The sequence below is a fragment of the Mobula hypostoma genome, chromosome 4 (assembly GCF_963921235.1).
Source record: "Mobula hypostoma chromosome 4, sMobHyp1.1, whole genome shotgun sequence".
Classification (NCBI taxonomy): Eukaryota; Metazoa; Chordata; class Chondrichthyes; order Myliobatiformes; family Myliobatidae; genus Mobula; species Mobula hypostoma.
This window is the reverse complement of record NC_086100.1, coordinates 81428375-81447052: the sequence shown is the minus strand read 5'-3', so window position 1 is coordinate 81447052 and position 18678 is coordinate 81428375. Positions and strand designations below refer to the sequence as shown.

At 42.4% G+C, this 18678-nt stretch overlaps 1 protein-coding gene across 1 annotated transcript in view; it reads left to right on the top strand.

Annotated features, from left to right (window-relative positions):
- The first annotated feature begins 1235 nt into the window (after positions 1 to 1235).
- LOC134345960 (rho guanine nucleotide exchange factor 4-like) overlaps positions 1236 to 18678 on the top strand; it is a 78055-nt gene continuing 60612 nt past the window's right edge. Inside the window, exons 1-3 of the mRNA XM_063047304.1 lie at positions 1236 to 1277; positions 4826 to 5023; positions 12629 to 12808. Of these exons, the coding sequence (XP_062903374.1) occupies positions 1236 to 1277; positions 4826 to 5023; positions 12629 to 12808 (420 nt within the window). The remainder of the gene's footprint in view (positions 1278 to 4825; positions 5024 to 12628; positions 12809 to 18678) is intronic.

The following is an 18678-nucleotide window of genomic DNA, read 5'->3' as shown; positions in this document are numbered from 1 at the left end:
ATCCACATGAATCCTTTGACAGGATATTGCAGGCCATACCCATGGATGTACGGGCACTGCTCTTGGGATCTTCTGGCTGTATTGGCATCCCAAACAGTGCATGGCAAGTTGCTGGATCTGCTGATCTATCCCAGGCCACCAGACAAAGCTTCAAGCAAACACTTTCAGTTTGACCACACCTAGATAACTAGCATTTATTTAGCTTGTCAAACACTTTAGCTCTCAACTTGTATGGCACAACCATCTCCACCTAAAACAAGCATCATCAAGGGCAAATTCATCCTGATGTTGGTAAAAATGGGGGAATTGGAATTTCTGCTGTACATTCCAGCTATCTTGAGTGGCCATGTATACCTGAGACAGTGTGGGATCTTCTCTGGTTTCCATTTTGATCATCTCTGCTGTAATAGAGGAGCTTTTGATTTGCATTGGGGAGAATACGTTAAGAGGAGAGTCCTCTTCTGTAAATTTTTCAGGTATTTCCTTTTCCAAAGGTAAACAAGGCAATCAATCAGCATGTCCATGATTAATCACCCTCTTGTAATTGTTTCCTCCAAGAAAAAGTGCCCATCTCTGTTACTGCTAGTGGAACATTCTTCTGTGGATTAAAAGAGGACACTAGTGTTTGATCAACAGTAATGAGAGTAAAGTCCTGCCCATACAAGTACTAATTGAAACTATTTCCATCCCAAACCAGACTCAAAGGCTCTCTGTCAATCTGTGTGTGATTTTTCTCTGCAGTGGTGAGGAAGTATGATGTAAAGGCTGAGGGGCGTTCATTTCCATCACTCATAACATGAGATATCTGCACCTATACAATAAGCTGAGGCATCACGGGCAAGCTTCACTGGATCATGTGGATAATAATATGAGAATACAGTGTCTGACATCACCATTTCCTTTGCTTTTTTGGAAAGCCACCTCACAGTGCTTTGTCCGTTGCTATTTCTTCCCAATCTGTAATTGTGAGATCAAGGAGTGGAGAATAGCAGCCAGGTTTGGCAGGAACCTGTTGTGGTAATTGATAAATCCATAAAAGGGCTGCACTCTGACATGTCCTTTGGTCTTGGGGCATCCACCACTGTGTGAATTTTCTCAGCACACTTGTGTAATCCTTGTGCATCAATAGTGTGACCACAGTAAGTGATGCTTGATTTAAAGAATTCATACTTGTTGTGTTGCACTCTGAGCCCATAATCTTCTAATCTTTTTATCACTATCTTGAGATTTTGGAGATGTTCCTTGTCATTGTTGCCAGTAACAGTGATGTCGTCCAGGTAACACAGCATGCCTGGGCAGCCCTGTTGCACCTGGTCCATATCTTACTGCCAAATTGCAGGTACAAAAATACGCTTATTTTTGTGACATGGCCCTTTCTGAGCACTTAAGTTGAGAAGTACTTTGGTCTCTGTAGATAGGCCTCAGCTAAATATACTTCACTGAAGTGTTTCCCTCGAGAAAGTATTACAAAGATATCCTCTATCCTCGGCAGAGGGTATTGATCAGCTTTCAGTACTGGATTGATGGGTGACCTTAAAATCACCATAGATCCTGACAGACCCATTCCTCTCTGCTACTGGGGCCACTGGCACTGGCCATGGGATCTACTCAAACTTGGAAAGAATTCCTTCAGCCATCATGTGACCCCGGTCACTGGTTATTTTTTCGCAGATGACATGATGAACCAGATGAGCTTTGCAAAATTTGGGTGTGACATTTTCATTTAACACTATATTACCTTTGATATGTTGCATTTTTCAATGCCATCCTTGAACGCTGCTGTAGCATTATTCAGTACCTTTCTCAATTCCCTTTCAGTTGACTCTGTTGCATGTAATGTGCCATGCAAGTGGTGGATGGATCTCCAATCAAGTTGTAGTTGTCTCAGCCAATCACAGCCCCGCAATGCTGGCCCTTCTGTTTTTGCCACATACAAGCCCAATGTGGCTTGTTGTTTGTTGTATTTTTCTGTTACAAATGTCATTCCCAGAGGAATTATCTTTTCTCCAGTATAAGTTCTTACTTAGATATCTGCAGGCTTCAGTTCAGTATCTCAGAGATGCCATTCAAACTCATTTTGTGGAACAGCTGAAACGGCCAAGCCAGTGTCCAATTCCATTGACGTTGTTTCTGTTGAAGCAACGATTTCAACTGCTACTTTAAGTGTGAATTGTGCTTCAGTTAGGAGGCATTTTTGAATGCTTTTTTGTAAGATTCCACAAACTAAATGATCTCTCAATGCACCATTAGCCTCAAAACTGAACAGACAATGCTTAGACAATTCCTTCAATTCAGTCACGTAAACTGAATTGGACTCCCTTTTGTTTTGATTCCACTTATGAAACCTGAAGTATTCTGTGATCAACAATGGTTTCAGTTCAAATGTTCTGCATTACATTCACAATATCAGCAAATTTCATTTCAGCCGGTTTGGTTGGAGCAGTAAAACTTCTAAGCAAACTGTATGCTTTTCCACCATTGTACTCAGCAACACGGGTGTTCATTTTTTATTGACTAGTTCATTTGCTTCAAAATATCGATCAATTCTTTCAGTTTATATTATCCATTTATCTGTTGTGCAATCAAAAGCATCTGTGTTTCAGATGGAACCAGCCATTTCTTCTTTTTTTTAATTTATTGTTGTTATCATCCAGTTCTCACTGTTTAAGAACCCATGGCCGTAGTTATTAGTTTTATCCATTTTCTGGCCTTTTTTAAACTCAAAAGTGTCTCCCCCCCTTCTGAAGAAAAATTTATAGCACTTCAAAGGTAGGTAGTCATCTCGGGTTTGTTTTAAAACTTCTTCATCACCGCTGTTACATTTTGTAACTCCAAAAACGAATTGAAAAAAAAACACAGGAGCCAGGATGCATATCTACTGAGCATCTCTTCCTTTTTTTTAGTGAGGCTCTCACATGTGATGTGGTGGCATAATGATATATGCTATTCATGTACTTCTTCCATATAACTCATAATGAATTATGTAAACAAGCAATGCATGCTTAATTAAACAATGTATTTACAATATTACTCAAATATTACTGACATATTAAATACACTACACCTATCACTCAAAACTGAAATAAATGCTGACACCAGAAGCAATTATGGGTGAAACCACAGTAGAGTGTGTATGATGTCAGCCCAAGGTTTACAGTTGTGCCCACAAAACGATAACGTGGTGGCAGGTGTCAGCACAGGACACTTCAATGATCAGGAAATTACAGGGTCAGAGGGGAATTAAAGGCATAATTTGGATTGGGAAACAGAGAAATGATGGGACCTAGGAGTATGGTCAAATGCCACAGGAGCAATAAACATTAACAGCAGAAGAGAAAGAAGTGCATGATTCAAGATGCTAAACATAATGTGCAAACCCGTGATAAATCATTAATTTAATCATTCACTGTCAAAGCAAAGCAAAGCAAAAGCATCCTGACAGATGTGGTAATCTGATATCGTAAACCAGCGTGCTAACAAGGCTGAACAAACCACCATTCACTGCAACTCATTCTTTGGGGTCTGGCAGTCAGCAGCAAGATCCACACTGCTTGCCCATCCCTTATTGCCCTTCAGAATATCATGCTACCTTCTTGAGCCACTGTAATCCTTCTCACCGAGATGCCTCACCGTGTCGTTAGACGGGGAGTTCTGGGATTTTTACCTTGCATAAGAGACAGATCAGGATGGTGTATGATTTAGTGGGTAACTTCAGATGATATTGAAAAATACACATACTGCCCTTGTCTTTCTTGGTTGTAGAAGTCACGGGTTTGAAGAAGTTCCCTTTGGAGTAGCTGTAAGGCATTTTGAAGACAGTGTACACTGCACACTGCTGATAGAGGCAATAAGTACTTCGATGACTAATGGGTGCCAATCAGGATTGCTTTGCCCTGAATGGATCTGAAATCCTTGTGAGTTATTGGAGCCATAGTTATCCAGGGAAGAAGAAGCAGTTGCTAGTGACTTACACCTTATAGATGTTGGAAAGGCTTATAAGGCACCAGAGCTAAGTGTTTGTTATGCAGACAATGGTGAATGCATGGAATGCACTGCCAGGGATGGTGGTGGAGGCTGATACATTTAACAGACACTTAGACATGGACGATAGAAAAACGGAGGGCTATGTGGGAGGGAAGAGTTAGGTTAATCTCAGGGTAGGTTAAAAGATTGGCACAACGTTGTCAGCCAAAGGGTCTGTACTATGATGTTATGTTCTGTGTTCTATGTCAGGAGATGAGTCACCTGTGCAGACTATCCGACACTGACATGCTCCTGTGGACATTATATTTATGTGACAGGACTGGTTGCATGTGGTCAATGGGGACGTGAAGATATCATCGTTGTGGAGTGGAGCCTTTGAAAGGTAGCTGGGCTCTCTTACTAAAGATGGTTAGTCCCTGCACAAGAGTTTCCTGCTGCTTCTCATCCATGCCTGCTTGTTGTCCAGGACTTGCTGCATGCTGGCACAGGCTGCTTTATTTGCCTCTTGCTGATTACTTTGTAGCAGTATTGAATTGTTTGGCAAGAGAAACTCAAGCGCACAGGCAGGACTAGATGCAAGTATTTTATTATTTTATGGATATGATCATTTTGATTTAAAAGTGGGGTAAAGCAGAGATTGCATATTTCTATCATTTTTAAAGTAATGATCAAATACCAGACCTGAAATTAAATGGCACGATATTCTTTGAGCTCTTCTAAACGGTACAAGAAATAATATTGGTATCAGTATGAGTGCATTCTCACGTCTTGCTATAAACGTGGTTCTGGAAGATAGTGTTTAGTTTGGATGTTAAGGTAACTGCAGTTTATGTTCTTGAAGTTAGGATATGATGAAGAAAAGGATGATTATGTTTTCTACGGTGAATACAGTGAGAGCCAAACTGTCAATGCATCACCTACGCCAAAAACACTTACCACGGCGGAAATAGAAAAGAAAAATCAACTGAGACATCATGTCATCAATGAGATCTTAGAAAGAGAGCAAGACTACGTTAAGAACTTAAAGGACATCTATGAGGTAAGACAGAGGGTTGAGGTGGTCTATATTACATTTGGAATTGTCCACTTGTGAATTTTTCCTGCTGCCATATGTTCATTGTAATTTACCATTAACCAGCACCAGAACATGATGTAAAGTGGCAGAGTGGACACTTAAAGCAGATATGCAGGACAAGTGTTTTTTAAAAGAGCCTATTCAGTGATGGTAGCATCATATTATTACAATACTTCAATATTGCACAATTTACATATTTACCATCAACAGCGCAAAACAGCATCACAGACATCTCTCCCCAGAATACACTCAACCCCCCTGTGGCACCTTCCTAGTGAATCCAAGGATACTGCAAGCTCCTTTTCCAGGGATATATAGACATGGCTGTAATCCTGGAGGAGGGCCAGGCAATTAGCTCAGGCAGAATCTTTGCCAGTCCGCCGGCATGAATGACCATATTGCCCAGGCCCATGAGTAAACCAACTAGGAGGTCCAACAACCAACCCTCCCACCTCTGTACCAGGTGACTGAGGAGCAGCATCATGTATCTGAAGTGTGGCCAAAATTTGAGGAGCAGCCCTTTCAGATACTCTGACAGAGGCTGCAGCCTCTCACACTCCACATGATGCAGAAAGTGCTAGATGACTGGAACTTGCTGCTGGGGTGGTGGTGGAATCAGGAGCAAAAGTGGCATTTAAGAGACCTTTAGACAGGACCATGAAAGCACAGGGAATAGAAGGATATGGAGCAAGTGAAGGCCGATAGGTTTAGCTCAGTTTGGCATTGCATCAGCACAAATGTTGCAGACTGTAAGGCCTGTCCCTGTGTTGTACTGTTCTATGTTTATGTTGTAACACTTTCCTGGAGGGTTTGCTGATACAGAATCTAAATGAATAAACTTAAGAAATAGCACAGTTCTTGCTGTGCATTACAGCAGGCAAATAAATGGGGATGAGGGCAGAGTTCTGCAGGAATAAAGCAATAAAACATGAAGATTTTAAATATGCCAAGGCAGCCTGGAATAAATGTAAAAACAACGCACTTGGTCAAAGTGGAAAACTTTTTGTTTAAACTGTACCCAGAACTGTTTCCCAATTCAGTGGGCTCCTCCGTCAACAGTGAAAGAAGCTTTGCCAACGTATGAACCCAGAGTCCCTGCAATGTAGCGGCCAAACCAAAACAATTGCCACTGCTGGTGACCTTAAAGATTTATTATACTTGCGTGATGTGACCTCACCCCAATAATAATCGCTCCAAGGTCGAGGATATGCTTTTGATCCTTTATTAACAGTTAGCAAACATACAATCTTGAAGCAATGAAATTCAAGTGTACCTAAGTGTAAACTAAGCGTAATTGAGTATTATTGAGCGATCAGCAAAAAATACGACATCCACCAGTCCTCAACTACTACAAAATGCAACTAACAAAGCACGGAGATGTAACTCATTCCCTTTGCTGTTACTGTGCCCCCACTCATGTGACTAGCTACCATAATAAATACACAACACGGAATACAACGCAGATAGAGAAGGGATGGGCAATTATTGCCAGCCTAGTCGGTTACTCCCAGTTCCATTAAAAACCTTTCTTTAAAAAAGATTTCCATTGTAGGTTGTGGCATGTGCACTCAAAGTCACCAGAAGGGGCTAAAGAAATTTTTGTGAGTTTATGACTTTTGTTGGATGAAGTATTAAAGGAGTTTAACCGTGAATTAAATTTGTGTTGCATAAACTATATTTATCAGGATAGGCTGAACTAAAACAGTCATTCTTTTTCACTTCTCAGTCCTTACCTTCACTACCATGTGTATTCACACCACAATATATACAGTAAAGAGGGGAGACTTGCAGCATGGGCAACTGCCGGTCTTCCATACAACCTTGCCCAGGCCTGCACCCTGGAAACCTTCCAAGGCGCAAATCTGTGGTCTCACAAGACTAACGGATGCCAAGACACACAGTAAATCAAACATGACTGTTCAGCAGTGTGTGATTGCAGCCTACAAATTTACTGGTAGGTCACTGCTTTTTAAGTTTGAGTGAATAACTGGTTTAAGTTTCACATCCACTTTAACCACAAAGATTGGTGATATTATGGATAGTGCAGAACATTGTCAAAGTATATATCAGGATAGGTTGTAAACTCAGTGGCCACTTTATTAGGTAATCCAGCCAAGTGTGAGAGATCAAATGTAAAGGAACAGTACTTGGTTAATAGCAGGACCCTTAACAGTGCTGATGTGAAGAGGAATCTTACAGTCCAAGTCCACAGCTCCCTGAAGGTGGTTGCACAATCGATATGGTGTTTGGTGGATTGAGGGATCATGTCCAAGGTACAGGAAGTTACGTTGCTGCTTTGTAAGGCTTTGGCTAGGCCACATCTGGAGTATTACCTGTACATTCAGTTGCGGTCAATCCATTATAGGAAGGATGTGGTGGCTTTGGAGAGGGTGCAGGAAAAGAGTTACCAGGATGCTGCCTGGATTAGAGAGCACATGCTCTAAGGAGAGGTTGGACAGACTTGGGTTGTTTTTTTGGAGTGGTAAAAGTTTTGCAGATGATGAGAGACATAGAGGAGACAGCCAATATCTTTATCTCAGGATTGAAATGTCTAATGCCAGAGGACATGGATTTATGGTGAGAAGGGTAAAGTCCTAACGAGATTTGCAAAGTTTTTTTACACAGAGGGTGGTGTGTGCCTGCACTGCTCTCCAAGGGGTGGTGGTGGAGGGAGATATGATAACGGCATTTAAGCTGCTCTTAGATGGGCACGAGAATGTGCAAAGAATGAAGGGAAACCACAAACACGAGAAAATCTGCAGATGCTGGAAATCCAAGCAACACACACAGGATGCTGGAGGAACTCAGCAGGCCAGGCAGCATCTATGGAAAATTAAGCAGTCGACGTTTCAGGCTGAGACCCTTCATCAGGATTGGAAGGGAAGGGGTAAGGAGTCAGACTAAGAAGGGGAGGAGGGGAGGAAGAAGTTCGAGATGGCTGGTGATGTGTGAAACCAGCAGAGGGGGAGGAGTGAAGTAAAGAGCTGAGAAGTTGATTCGTGCATGAGGTAAAGGGCTGGAGAAGGGGGAGTCTGGTAGGAGAGGACAGAAGACCATGGAAGAAAGGGGAGGGGAGAGCACCAGAGGGAAGTGATGGGAAGGTAAGAAGAAAAGTTGTGAGAGGGAAACAGGAATGGGGAATGGTGAAGGGGGAAGCAATTTCTGGAAGAAATCAATGTTCATGCCATCAGGTTGGAGGCTACCCAGAAGGAAAGTAAGGTGCTGCACCTTCAGACTGAGTGTGGCCTCATCATGGCAGTGGAGGAGGCCATGGATTGACATATCAGAATGGGAATTGAAATGGGTGGTCACCAGGAAATCCCCCTTTTTCTGGCAGACAGAGCAAAGTGCTTGACGAAGTGGTTTCCCAATCTATGTCAATTCTCACCAATATACAGGAGGCCACACTGAGAGCACTGGATACAGTAGATGTCCCTACAGACTCACAGGTGAAGTGTCGCCTCACCTGTAAGGACAGTTTGGGCCCCTGAATGGTAGTGAGGGAGGAGGTGTAGGGGCAGGTGTTCTGCCCCTACACCTCCTTGTTCTGCTTGCAGGATAAGTACTGGAGGGAGATCATTGGGGAGGAACGAGTGGACAAGGGAGTCGGATAGGGATCAAACCCTGTGGACAGTGGAAAGTGGGGGGTGGGAGGGAAAAATGTGCTTGGTGGTGGAATCCTGTTGGAGATGGCAGGAGTTACAGAGAATTGTGTTCTGGATGTGCAGGCTTAAGGGGTGGTAGTTGAGGACAAGAGGAACCCTATCCTTGGTGTGGCAGTGGGAGGTTGAGTTGACGGCAAATGTGCACAAAATGGAAGGGATGTGGGTGAGGGCAGTGTTGATGGTAGAGGAAGGGTAGCCCCTTTCTTTGAAGAAGGAGGACATCTCAGTTGTTCTGGAATGAGAGCTGATGCAGCAGAGACAGAGAAACTGAGAGAAGGGAATGGCATCCTGAGAGCTGCTGAGGGTTCCTCTTGTCCTCTCCAATGTCAACAATGAGCAGCAATCTGCCGGAAGAACTCAGCAAGCAGAGCAGCATCAGTGCAGGGTTTTGACCCAAAACATTGGCAATTCCTTCCCACCCACCCACAGATACTGTTCGAGCTGATAAGCTCCTCCAACAGATTGGTTGTTGCTCCAGTTTCCAGTATCTGCAGGTTCTCTTCTGTCGCCGGCTGATCCACACTGTTTCACAGTGGCAGCTAACTGTTGTATTAGGGTGCTCTGATGCCCCACTCTGGATCAGGAGGAGTGAATTCCTTCCCCTTTAACAGAGGCTAGCCAACATAATGGGCACACAGGCTCCTCCAAATGACAGTGCTGTGTGAAAGGCCAGTGAAAACTTTCAGACCAGATCTATCACTTTGGAGAGTTGTGAATTGCATTCTGAAGGCTGCCTATAGGGTTATTAGTAGTGTGGTGGAGTAGAGGCATGTTGGGGAGCACATCCATAGATCCCTCTAAGTTGCCATGCAGGTAAGTAGGTGGTGAAGAAGATGTGCTGGCCTTCATTAGTTTGGTATTGAGTTCATTAGTTTGGTATTGAGTTCAAGAGCTGTGAGGGAATGTTGTAGCTCTATAAGACCCTGGTTAGACTACACTTGGAATATTGTGTTTATTCTGCTTACCTCATTATAGTGAGGATGTAGAAGCTTTAGAGAGGGCGGAGGGGAGATGTACCAGGATGCTGCCTGGATTAGAGTACATCTCTAATGAAGATGGGTTGGGTGAGCTAGGGCTTTTCTCATCAGAGTGAAGGAGGATGAGGGACAATGTGATAGGGATGTAGAAGGTGATAAAATACATAGATCAAGTGAATAGCTCAGACTTTTTCCCAGAATAAAAATGACTAATATCGGGGGCAGTATTTTAAAGTGATTAATGAAAGGTACAGTAGAATGACTAAGTTTTTTTTTTACACCGAGTGGTGAGTGCGTGGAATGCCCTGTCAAAGATAGTGATAGAATTGGATACATTAGGGGCATGTAAGAAACTCTTAGATAGACAAATGAATGACAGAAAACTGAAGGGCTATGTGGGAGGGAAGGGTTAAATTGATCTTAGTAGGTTAAAAAGCCAGCCCAATATCATGGGCCGAAGGCCTGGACTGTACTGTAGTTTGATCTATTTTCTGGGTTTTAAAACCTGCCAGCCCGCCTAGCAACAAGCAAAGACAGGCTGGCAGTAGTTGGAGCTTCCACTGTACTGTCTCCTACTGTTCTAGAACGTCAGCTGAACTCCGCCTGTGTCCCAGTGCTCCCACCACCTGACACGTGTGTGTAATCAGATTTAAAAATTTATATCTTTGAATATAACTAAACATACATGTTTACAATTACCCCATGCTGGCTTATGAGTGTGTACAAGCCTCCGGTGAAAACTACACAGTGTTGTTCACTTCCTTCATTGTAATGACGAAAGTAGTGTGGTGCCTGTCTAGTAACCCAACACTACCGCTTAAAAGAAGGTGGGATTATGTCACACGGTTAATCAATGAAAGACTATAAAAATCATGCTTACGGATTCATCTGAAGACTAAATAGCACAATAATCAGTAGTGTTTTACTTGATGCTCCGTGTTTAAGAGACTGTGTGAATGAAATGTACTCAGCTATAGAATAGTTCAGAAGAAGCCACCCACATAATACAAAGAATAGGAGTACAAGCATCTGATAGTGAAACATAATGCAACAAAGGTTCAAAGGTTCATTTAATATAGGAGAATGCATACAGTATATACTGTATAACCTGCAATTTGTACTCTTCACGGACATCCACGAAACAAGAAAGTCCATAGAATGAAGGGAATAGAGGGAAAGTGTGAGCAAAGCGGTTTTCTACAAACAGTGCGTCATGAAGAAGAAATTGAAAGGCCATGAAGTGGATGAGTTTAGCCAGGCAGAGGCAAAAACAATGATAGAGAATACTGTCCTGACTGTATTTAATAAATTAACCTTACACCTGGTTTGAATACCGACTATTTTCCAGTCTCTTAGAGAGGTACTAAATTAGGCACGGGTGGAGATAGCGTCAGCACCATGAGGGCAGCTGGAAGATCAGGAAGTGAACGTAACCGAGTGGGTTAATAATGCATATGTGCTCAGGTATAAAACTGGGCTTAATCTAACCTCACCAATCTGAATGCAACTCAAGCCCAATAGTTATAACATCTTCCAGACCCAGTGTATTGTATGACATGGGTGATCATGGTCATCCATCTGTCCTTAGTCTGAAAGTTCTAATAAGCTCTTCAAAACGTTGGTCTGTCCATCCCTTAATGTCACCCATTAATGCCACACGCACTGTCAACGGTGACTTTTCCTTCCATCAGTTTTTCCCGTTACTGCAAGATGTTCCAGCTTCTCTACCCTCAGTACGTGTCCCAGAAACTCCAGCTGTCACTTCCAGATTGATGATATCAGCTCTTTTCTTATTCCAGCTTTTTGTAACACTTCCTCTGTCCTTCCACAATATTTTCATCATTCTTTTATTTTCACATTTCTGCATTTTTTATGCTTTGTGACAACCGTCCATTCGCTCTTCTTGCTTTTCATTTACCTGTACTATTAAACAAATCATCCTGACCTGGTTAAAGTAGGGGCCATCTCCATGTAATGAATAGGTTACATCCTTACACACACTTGGAAGTTGATAAATCACAAAATATAATAAAATCAGCTACCGTGGTAACAATACCTCCACAGCATTGTAATGAATGACGTCAAAAGCACGTATGACTGTTGAGGAAGTACAATTAAGGAGACCACTAAAAGTGACGAGAGAGAGGGGAAACTAGTTTTGCCATACAAATGTATATAAATTGGACTTCTTAATTTAATAATGTTGTGGGAGCTCGATCATATTTAGAGCATGTCAGTAAATTAGGCAATCATAATCTAGAGACATTCTGTACTGAGCTGGGCCCAGGCAGAGCATCATAGCCGGACCTGAACTGAAACTGGCTCTGCCAGACACAGATCAAATACCAGGCTCCTGGTCTTAATCTCAGGCCGCATTATTAGTAAGTGTGGAATTAACAGGCAGAGATTAAAATAATGGGGCCTGGGTTCTTCTTTCATGGGGGATTGCAATATTCCACATGCATCTGACACAAGTTGCATCATCAGCCCAAATGCAACTCACAAGTAGCTCAAATACACAGAGTGACAGATTTAATCTGGAAGTTGCCACAATGGTTTTCAACTCTAGAGCGAAATGATTTCCTGTTTCTACTGTTAAAAAAAGTTGACACTTTGTTGCCTGAACAGAAAGACAATAGTCCCAGGACAAGTAGTTATGGACCTGCCACACAGCCCTATAGTAGGTCAGGTTTCCAAGTAGGAGAGACGTTCTATTCTTGTTTTTATGCTAAATTTTTACTTCCAACACTGAAGATGTACAAACATTAAAAAGAGCTCCAACATTTGCCTGTTCACTTTAACTTTGCTTAGATCATTAAATTCAGTTGTACTTGATTAAATTATTTGTAAAATTCACCCGTTTTATTAAGATCTCATGTGAGATAAGCTATTTTAATGACAGGTCTTGCTGTGTATTTTTATTCCAGGGATACTACAAGCAATGCAGGAAAAAACCTGAAATGTTCTCAGAGGAGAGGCTGTACACTCTCTTTTCGAACATTGGGGAAATTTATAAATTCCAGCGGAAATTTCTTAAAGTTCTGGAGAAGATGTACAACACATCACACCCATACCTGAGTGAGTTTGGCATCTGCTTCCTCAACTATGTGAGTTGTCATTTGGTACTTCCTTTTAACAATTTGAAAATAAATCCATAGAGAAACCTTGCTGTTGATAGAAAGTTACAGCAGATCACGAGGTGTGTAGAACCTGTGAGTCAGAAGGAAACACAAGGTCAAGAGAAGAGTTCAGCCTTTTATGTAAAGGGACGACCAACTTCAACTCACTGAACAACGAGATGTAAGAATTAAAAATAAGGCAACTTGACTAACAGGTTCCTTAACACGACAGGTTGTTATTCTCCACTTCATTCAATCTCTGCACAATGAGAGCTACCAACCAAAAGTAGCTAGAGATCTGTACTAATGTCCCTAATCCTATAAACAGGTGAAACTTTTGCATCAATTTATGACACAAATTACCTGACTTTGTGGTAACCAGGTATCAAAGGATGTTTGTCTAGCACTAAGAACAAGAGATTCTGCAGATGCTGGAAATCCATAAGCAACACACACAAATGCCAGAGGAACTCAGCAGGTCAGGTAGCATCAATAGAAAGGAATAAAGTGATGTTTCAGGCTGAGACTTCGAAACAGCAACTTTATTCATTTTCATAGATGCTGCCTGACCTACTGACTTCCTCCAGCATTCTGTGTGTGTTGTCTAGCATCAAATTTTCCGTTACACTTCAGTAAAGATGCGAGAGATGCATTAGCTTTTTTTTAGATTAGATTATGAGGACACGCAGTCCTCTTTTATTGTCATTTAGTAATGCATGCATTAAGAAATGATACAATATTCCTCCGGTGTGATATCACAGAAACACAGGACAGACCAAGACTGAAAAACTAACAAAAACCACATAATTATAATGTATAGTTAAAACAGTGCAACAATACCATAACTTGATGAAGAACAGGCCATGGGCACAGTAAAAAAGTTCAAAGTCTCTCGAAGGTCCCACATCTCACGCAGACGGGAGAAGGAAGAAAACTCTCCCTGCCATGCCCAACCACAGTCCGACCCCAAGTCGTCCAAAAACTTCGAGCTCTAATCAGCCCCCCGACACCGAGTACTGAGCACCATCTCTGCCGAACGCTTCGACCCCAGCCTCGGTCGCCAGCAGCAGGCAAAGCCGGAGATTTTGGGGCCTTCCCTCCAGAGATCCTCGATTGCACAGTAGCAGGGGCAGCGAACCGGGCATTTCAGAAATTACTCCAGATGTTCCTCTGTGCCTTCTCACATTTGTCTCCATCAAATCAGAATTGTGCACGGCATCCTACTTACAAATACGATATCATTTCACTGGAGAGCTGCGCGCGCTGCGTCGCGGCACCATCTTCTCCTCCCGCATTAGCTATTTTTATTATCTTTGGAATAGAAGTAACTAACTCTCTCAGCCAAAGAATATGTTAGTTATGTAGTTTATCTCTTGCTCGGTCAAAGCTATAATCCATTATAAGATATTTAGAGGGTTAAAGTTCAATAAGTTGGAATGCACTTACTCCTTTATTAGAATATTAAATAATTCTAATATATTGTCTCATGCTGAATTGATCTCATGAAAAATTGCAAATGATGAAATATTTGTTTTCCTCAAGGTATTCACATAGTAAATGTGGAAATTCTCTGTGATTTTCGGGCAATTTCAGTAATTACAACAGGGCTTCTGCCCTCTAAATGACATTCCCTTAACTGGTGAGCAGAGGAACTGGTTGTGTGATAGTGATCAAGGCACACTCTCAGGGCAGCATATAATGATAAATAACAAGCTGCATGCATGGTGCTTCTGCAGGAATGAACTAGTGCACACAAAGTGTACAATAATTACAGGTGAATGGAGTGATGACAGGAGATTAGAGAGTTGAGTTCATAGTGAGCTCTCTAATTCAACCTTACTAATCGCCGCCATGGTGAGAGAGGCAGCTGGGAAAATGGAACAAGCTCCCTCAGTTTTACTGACCATGTTGATATCTACTTCAGACTATGTGCTATGTGCCAGAGGCCCTGGGGTGAAGATAGCAGGAAGTTGTGCCAGGCACCGAAGAGTGACAACCCCAGAGTCGTAGGTCAATGCAGAAAACAAATCCTCATTTCAGAAGCTATGTCAGACAGTGAGTTCTGACACTTGAACCTTAAGGATTCTGCTTGCAGGAACAAGATTCATACAAACTTAGGCACACATACACATTCCTATCAGCCACTCACCATCCCTGCATTCATAACATACAATTCTAAGAGTATCATTGGTTTGTCTCAATAAATTGTTCTGTCTTTCAATTTCAGCCAAGGTTGCTAATAAGTGTAGAGAGGGCTACAAGAAGGGAGGAGGGAACTCTAGTGCTCAGAACCTCACAAGACTGGAGGGGAAAGTTCTCCTTCTGATTGACACTCAGGGTCTTCAGGCCCAAGCCAGGGCCAGCGAGAGTTGTTAATCCAGAATCTGCTAAAGATATCTCCTATCATCACTCCATTCACCTGTAATCATTGTACACTTTGTGTGCACTAGTTCATTCCTGCAGAAGCACCATGCATGCAGCTTGTTATTTATCATTATATGCTGCCCTGAGAGTGTGCCTTGATCACTATCAGACAACCAGTTCCTCTGCGCCCCAGTTCTGCCAGCAAACACAAGGCAGGGAGAATGAAGAGGAGATGGAGAGGCAGATAAGGGAGACCAAGGAAGAAGAAAAGCACAGAAGATAAGAGCATTGCCTTATTACACCTGACACCATCCCAGATATGGGCACCAGCAACACAGAAAAAGGATGGAATGGTGCCTTGTATAGGGAGAGGCATGGATTGAATGGTCTACAGTGAGGAAGCAAGGGTCTACATAACAATACTACCTCATCCAGCCAGGATAAGGAAGCATTTATACGAGAATCTGCTTTGTGATGGATGATTATCTCATTGTCAGGTTTGCCTGACCCAGGACACGAGATGGGAAGAATCATTCAAATCATTCACCCAGCTCTCACAGGTCGTTGTGCGGAGCCTGGAAAGCATCCTTCTTTATCTGGAGGTGGAAGATACTCCCATGCGGGAATCCCACTTTACAGCAGCTATTGGGCCGTGTGGCAGTGGCTGGAAAAACACAGCACAGGTCATTCAGTCGTGCCTCCATGCAGGCTCTAGCCTCTGTTACCAGTTTGTCCTTCTGCTGGAACAGAGAGACAACACCTTTCCACAGAATAAAGGAATCTCTATAAACAGAGGTGGTAGCTGCGTGAACATTGCTCTTCCGCGGAAACATCGAGAGCTCACCATGAACTCAACTCTCTAATCTAAGATCAGATCCCCCATGGCCTCTGGCAGATTTCTGGTGGGAGTAGACTGCTATTCATCCAGAACAGAGCGGTGACTCCCAGGGAAACGCTGGAAAATATTGGAGCAGACAGCTGGGATAGTAATCCAAATCAGCATGGGTCTGGAGGTTTAGCAATACAAATGACATCTTGGTGACAGAAAGGGTACATTCCCAATATGGAGCATAATGTTATTGTCCTCTCTCAGCACATCAGCACTTCACCTCTAGCTTGGCTCTCAGGCACTGCAGTCAACATTGCCTCTAACCACATATCGTAGAACAGAGCATCACAGCCAAATGCTGGTCCATCACCGGCAGGAGCCACTTGTGAACATCCACCTCTGACTGCTTTATATTCTCTTAGCAGAACAAAGTAGTCAACTGGCTGCAGCTTCCAGCAGGATCGGGGCTGGTGGGGCTACATCTTAATTCCAGGGTTTCCAAGCCAAATCAGAAAGCACTTGTGAATGGAGAAAGGGTGTAATTGTGTGATTGAATAATTAATGATCTTATGTTAAGTTTCCTTTGTTTTTATTTTTAATGTCTTGAAATTAAATTGTTACCTTAAACATAGTTTCACTTGTAGGGAATTATAGTTCAGAATAACATGAAGGAAGTTATTTTCTAGTAGCACCTGCAATTTCACATTCTTTGGTAATTCAGAGACTTCCTTTCAGAAAATACTACTTCTTTGAAAAGTTAATTAATAACGGTGGAGAAGTGGGAATAAAAGGTAAAGATAACAAGTGTTTGGACTCTTAGTTTTCACGAGATATTGAGGCCCTGGTTAAGAGGGAAAAGCAGGTGTCCAGCAGGTATAGGCAAGTAGGAACAAATGAGCTGCTTATGGAGTACAAGAAATGCAAGAGAACACTTAAGAAAGAAATCAGGAAGGCTAAAAGAAGGCATAAAGTTGCTCTAGCAGACAAGATGAAGGAGAATCCTAAGGGATTCTATAAGTATGTTAAGATCAAAAGATCAAAGGGGCAAATTTGGTCCTTTGGAAGACCAGAATGATAATCCATATGTGGAGCCAAAACACATGGGGGAGATCTTAAATTGATTCTTTGCAACTGTATTTACTCTTGAGATGGATACAGAGTCTATAGAAGTGAGGCTAAGTGCATCAACTTCATGGATCTTGTACGGAGGAGGAGATGTTTGCTTTTCTGAGGAAAGTCAGGATGGATAAAACCCCAGGGCCTGACAAAGTGTTCCACCAGACCCTAAGAGAGGTGAGAGGCAAGTGCAGAAATCGTCGGGGCACGAGCAGACATATTTAAAACATCTACAGCAACAGGAGAGGTACCAAAGGATTGAAGGAGAGCCAATGTTGTTCTGCTCTTTAAAAAAGGCTCTAAAAATAAACCAGAAAATTGTCTGACATCAGTAGTGAGAAAGTTATTGAAAGGTATTCTAAAGGACTGGACATATAAACATTTGAATAGATATGGACTGATTAAGGAGGGTCAGCATGGCTTTGTGTGTGGTAGGTCATGTCTAACCCATCTTAAAGAGGTGTTTGAGGAAGCTGCCAGGAAAGTGGATGAAGGCAAGGCAGTGGATGTTGTCTACGTGGACTTTAGTAAAGCATTTGACAAAGTCCAGTATGGGAGGTTGGTCAAGAAGGTTCAGTCACTCGGCATTCAGGATGCGGTAGTAAATTGGATCGGACATTGGCTCTGTGGGAGAAGTCAGAGAGTGGTAGCAGAAGGTTGCCTGTCTGACTGGAGCACTGTGACTGGTGGTGTGCTGCAGGAATCAGTGCTGGGGCCTTTGTTGTTTGTCATCTATATTGATAATCTGGATGATAATGTGGTTAACTGGATCAGCAAGTTTGACTCCAAGATTGAGGATGTAGTGGACAGTGAGGAAGGTTTGCAGAGGAATCTGCAACAGCTGGAAAAATGGGCTGAAAATGGAAAATAAAATTTAACACAGATAAGTGTAAGCTTTTGCACTTTGGTAGGACTAACCAGGGTCAGTCTTTCACAGAGAGCTGTAGGGCACAAAGGAATACTATAGAACAAAGGGATCTGGGAATACAGGTACATAATTCATTGAAAGTAGTGTCACAGGTAGATAAGGTCATAAAGAAAGCTTTTGGCACATTGTCCTCCATGAATCAATGTACTGAGTACAGAAGATGGGATGTTATGTTGAAGTTCTACAAGACGTTGGTGAGGTCAAATTGGGAGTATTGTGTGTAGTTTTGGTCAACTGTCTACAGGAAAGATGTATACAAGGTTGAAAGAGGGAAGAGAAAATTTGCAAGGATGTTGTTATGTCTAAAGGACCTGAGTTATAAGGAAAGATTAAATAGATTAGGATTTTATTCTTTAGAACATAGAAGACTGAGAGGAGACTGAGGTATACAAAATTATGAGGGGTATAGATATGGTAATTGCAAACAGGCTTTTTCCACTGAAGTTGGGTGGGACTAAAACCAGAGGTCATGTGTTAAGGGTGAAAGGTGAGAAGTTTGAGGGGAACATGAGAGGAAACATCTTCGCTCAGAGGGTTGTGAGAGTGTTGAATGAGATGCCAGCACAAGTGGTGCACACGAGTTTGATTTCAGTGTCTACAGCAAGTTTGGATAGATACAGT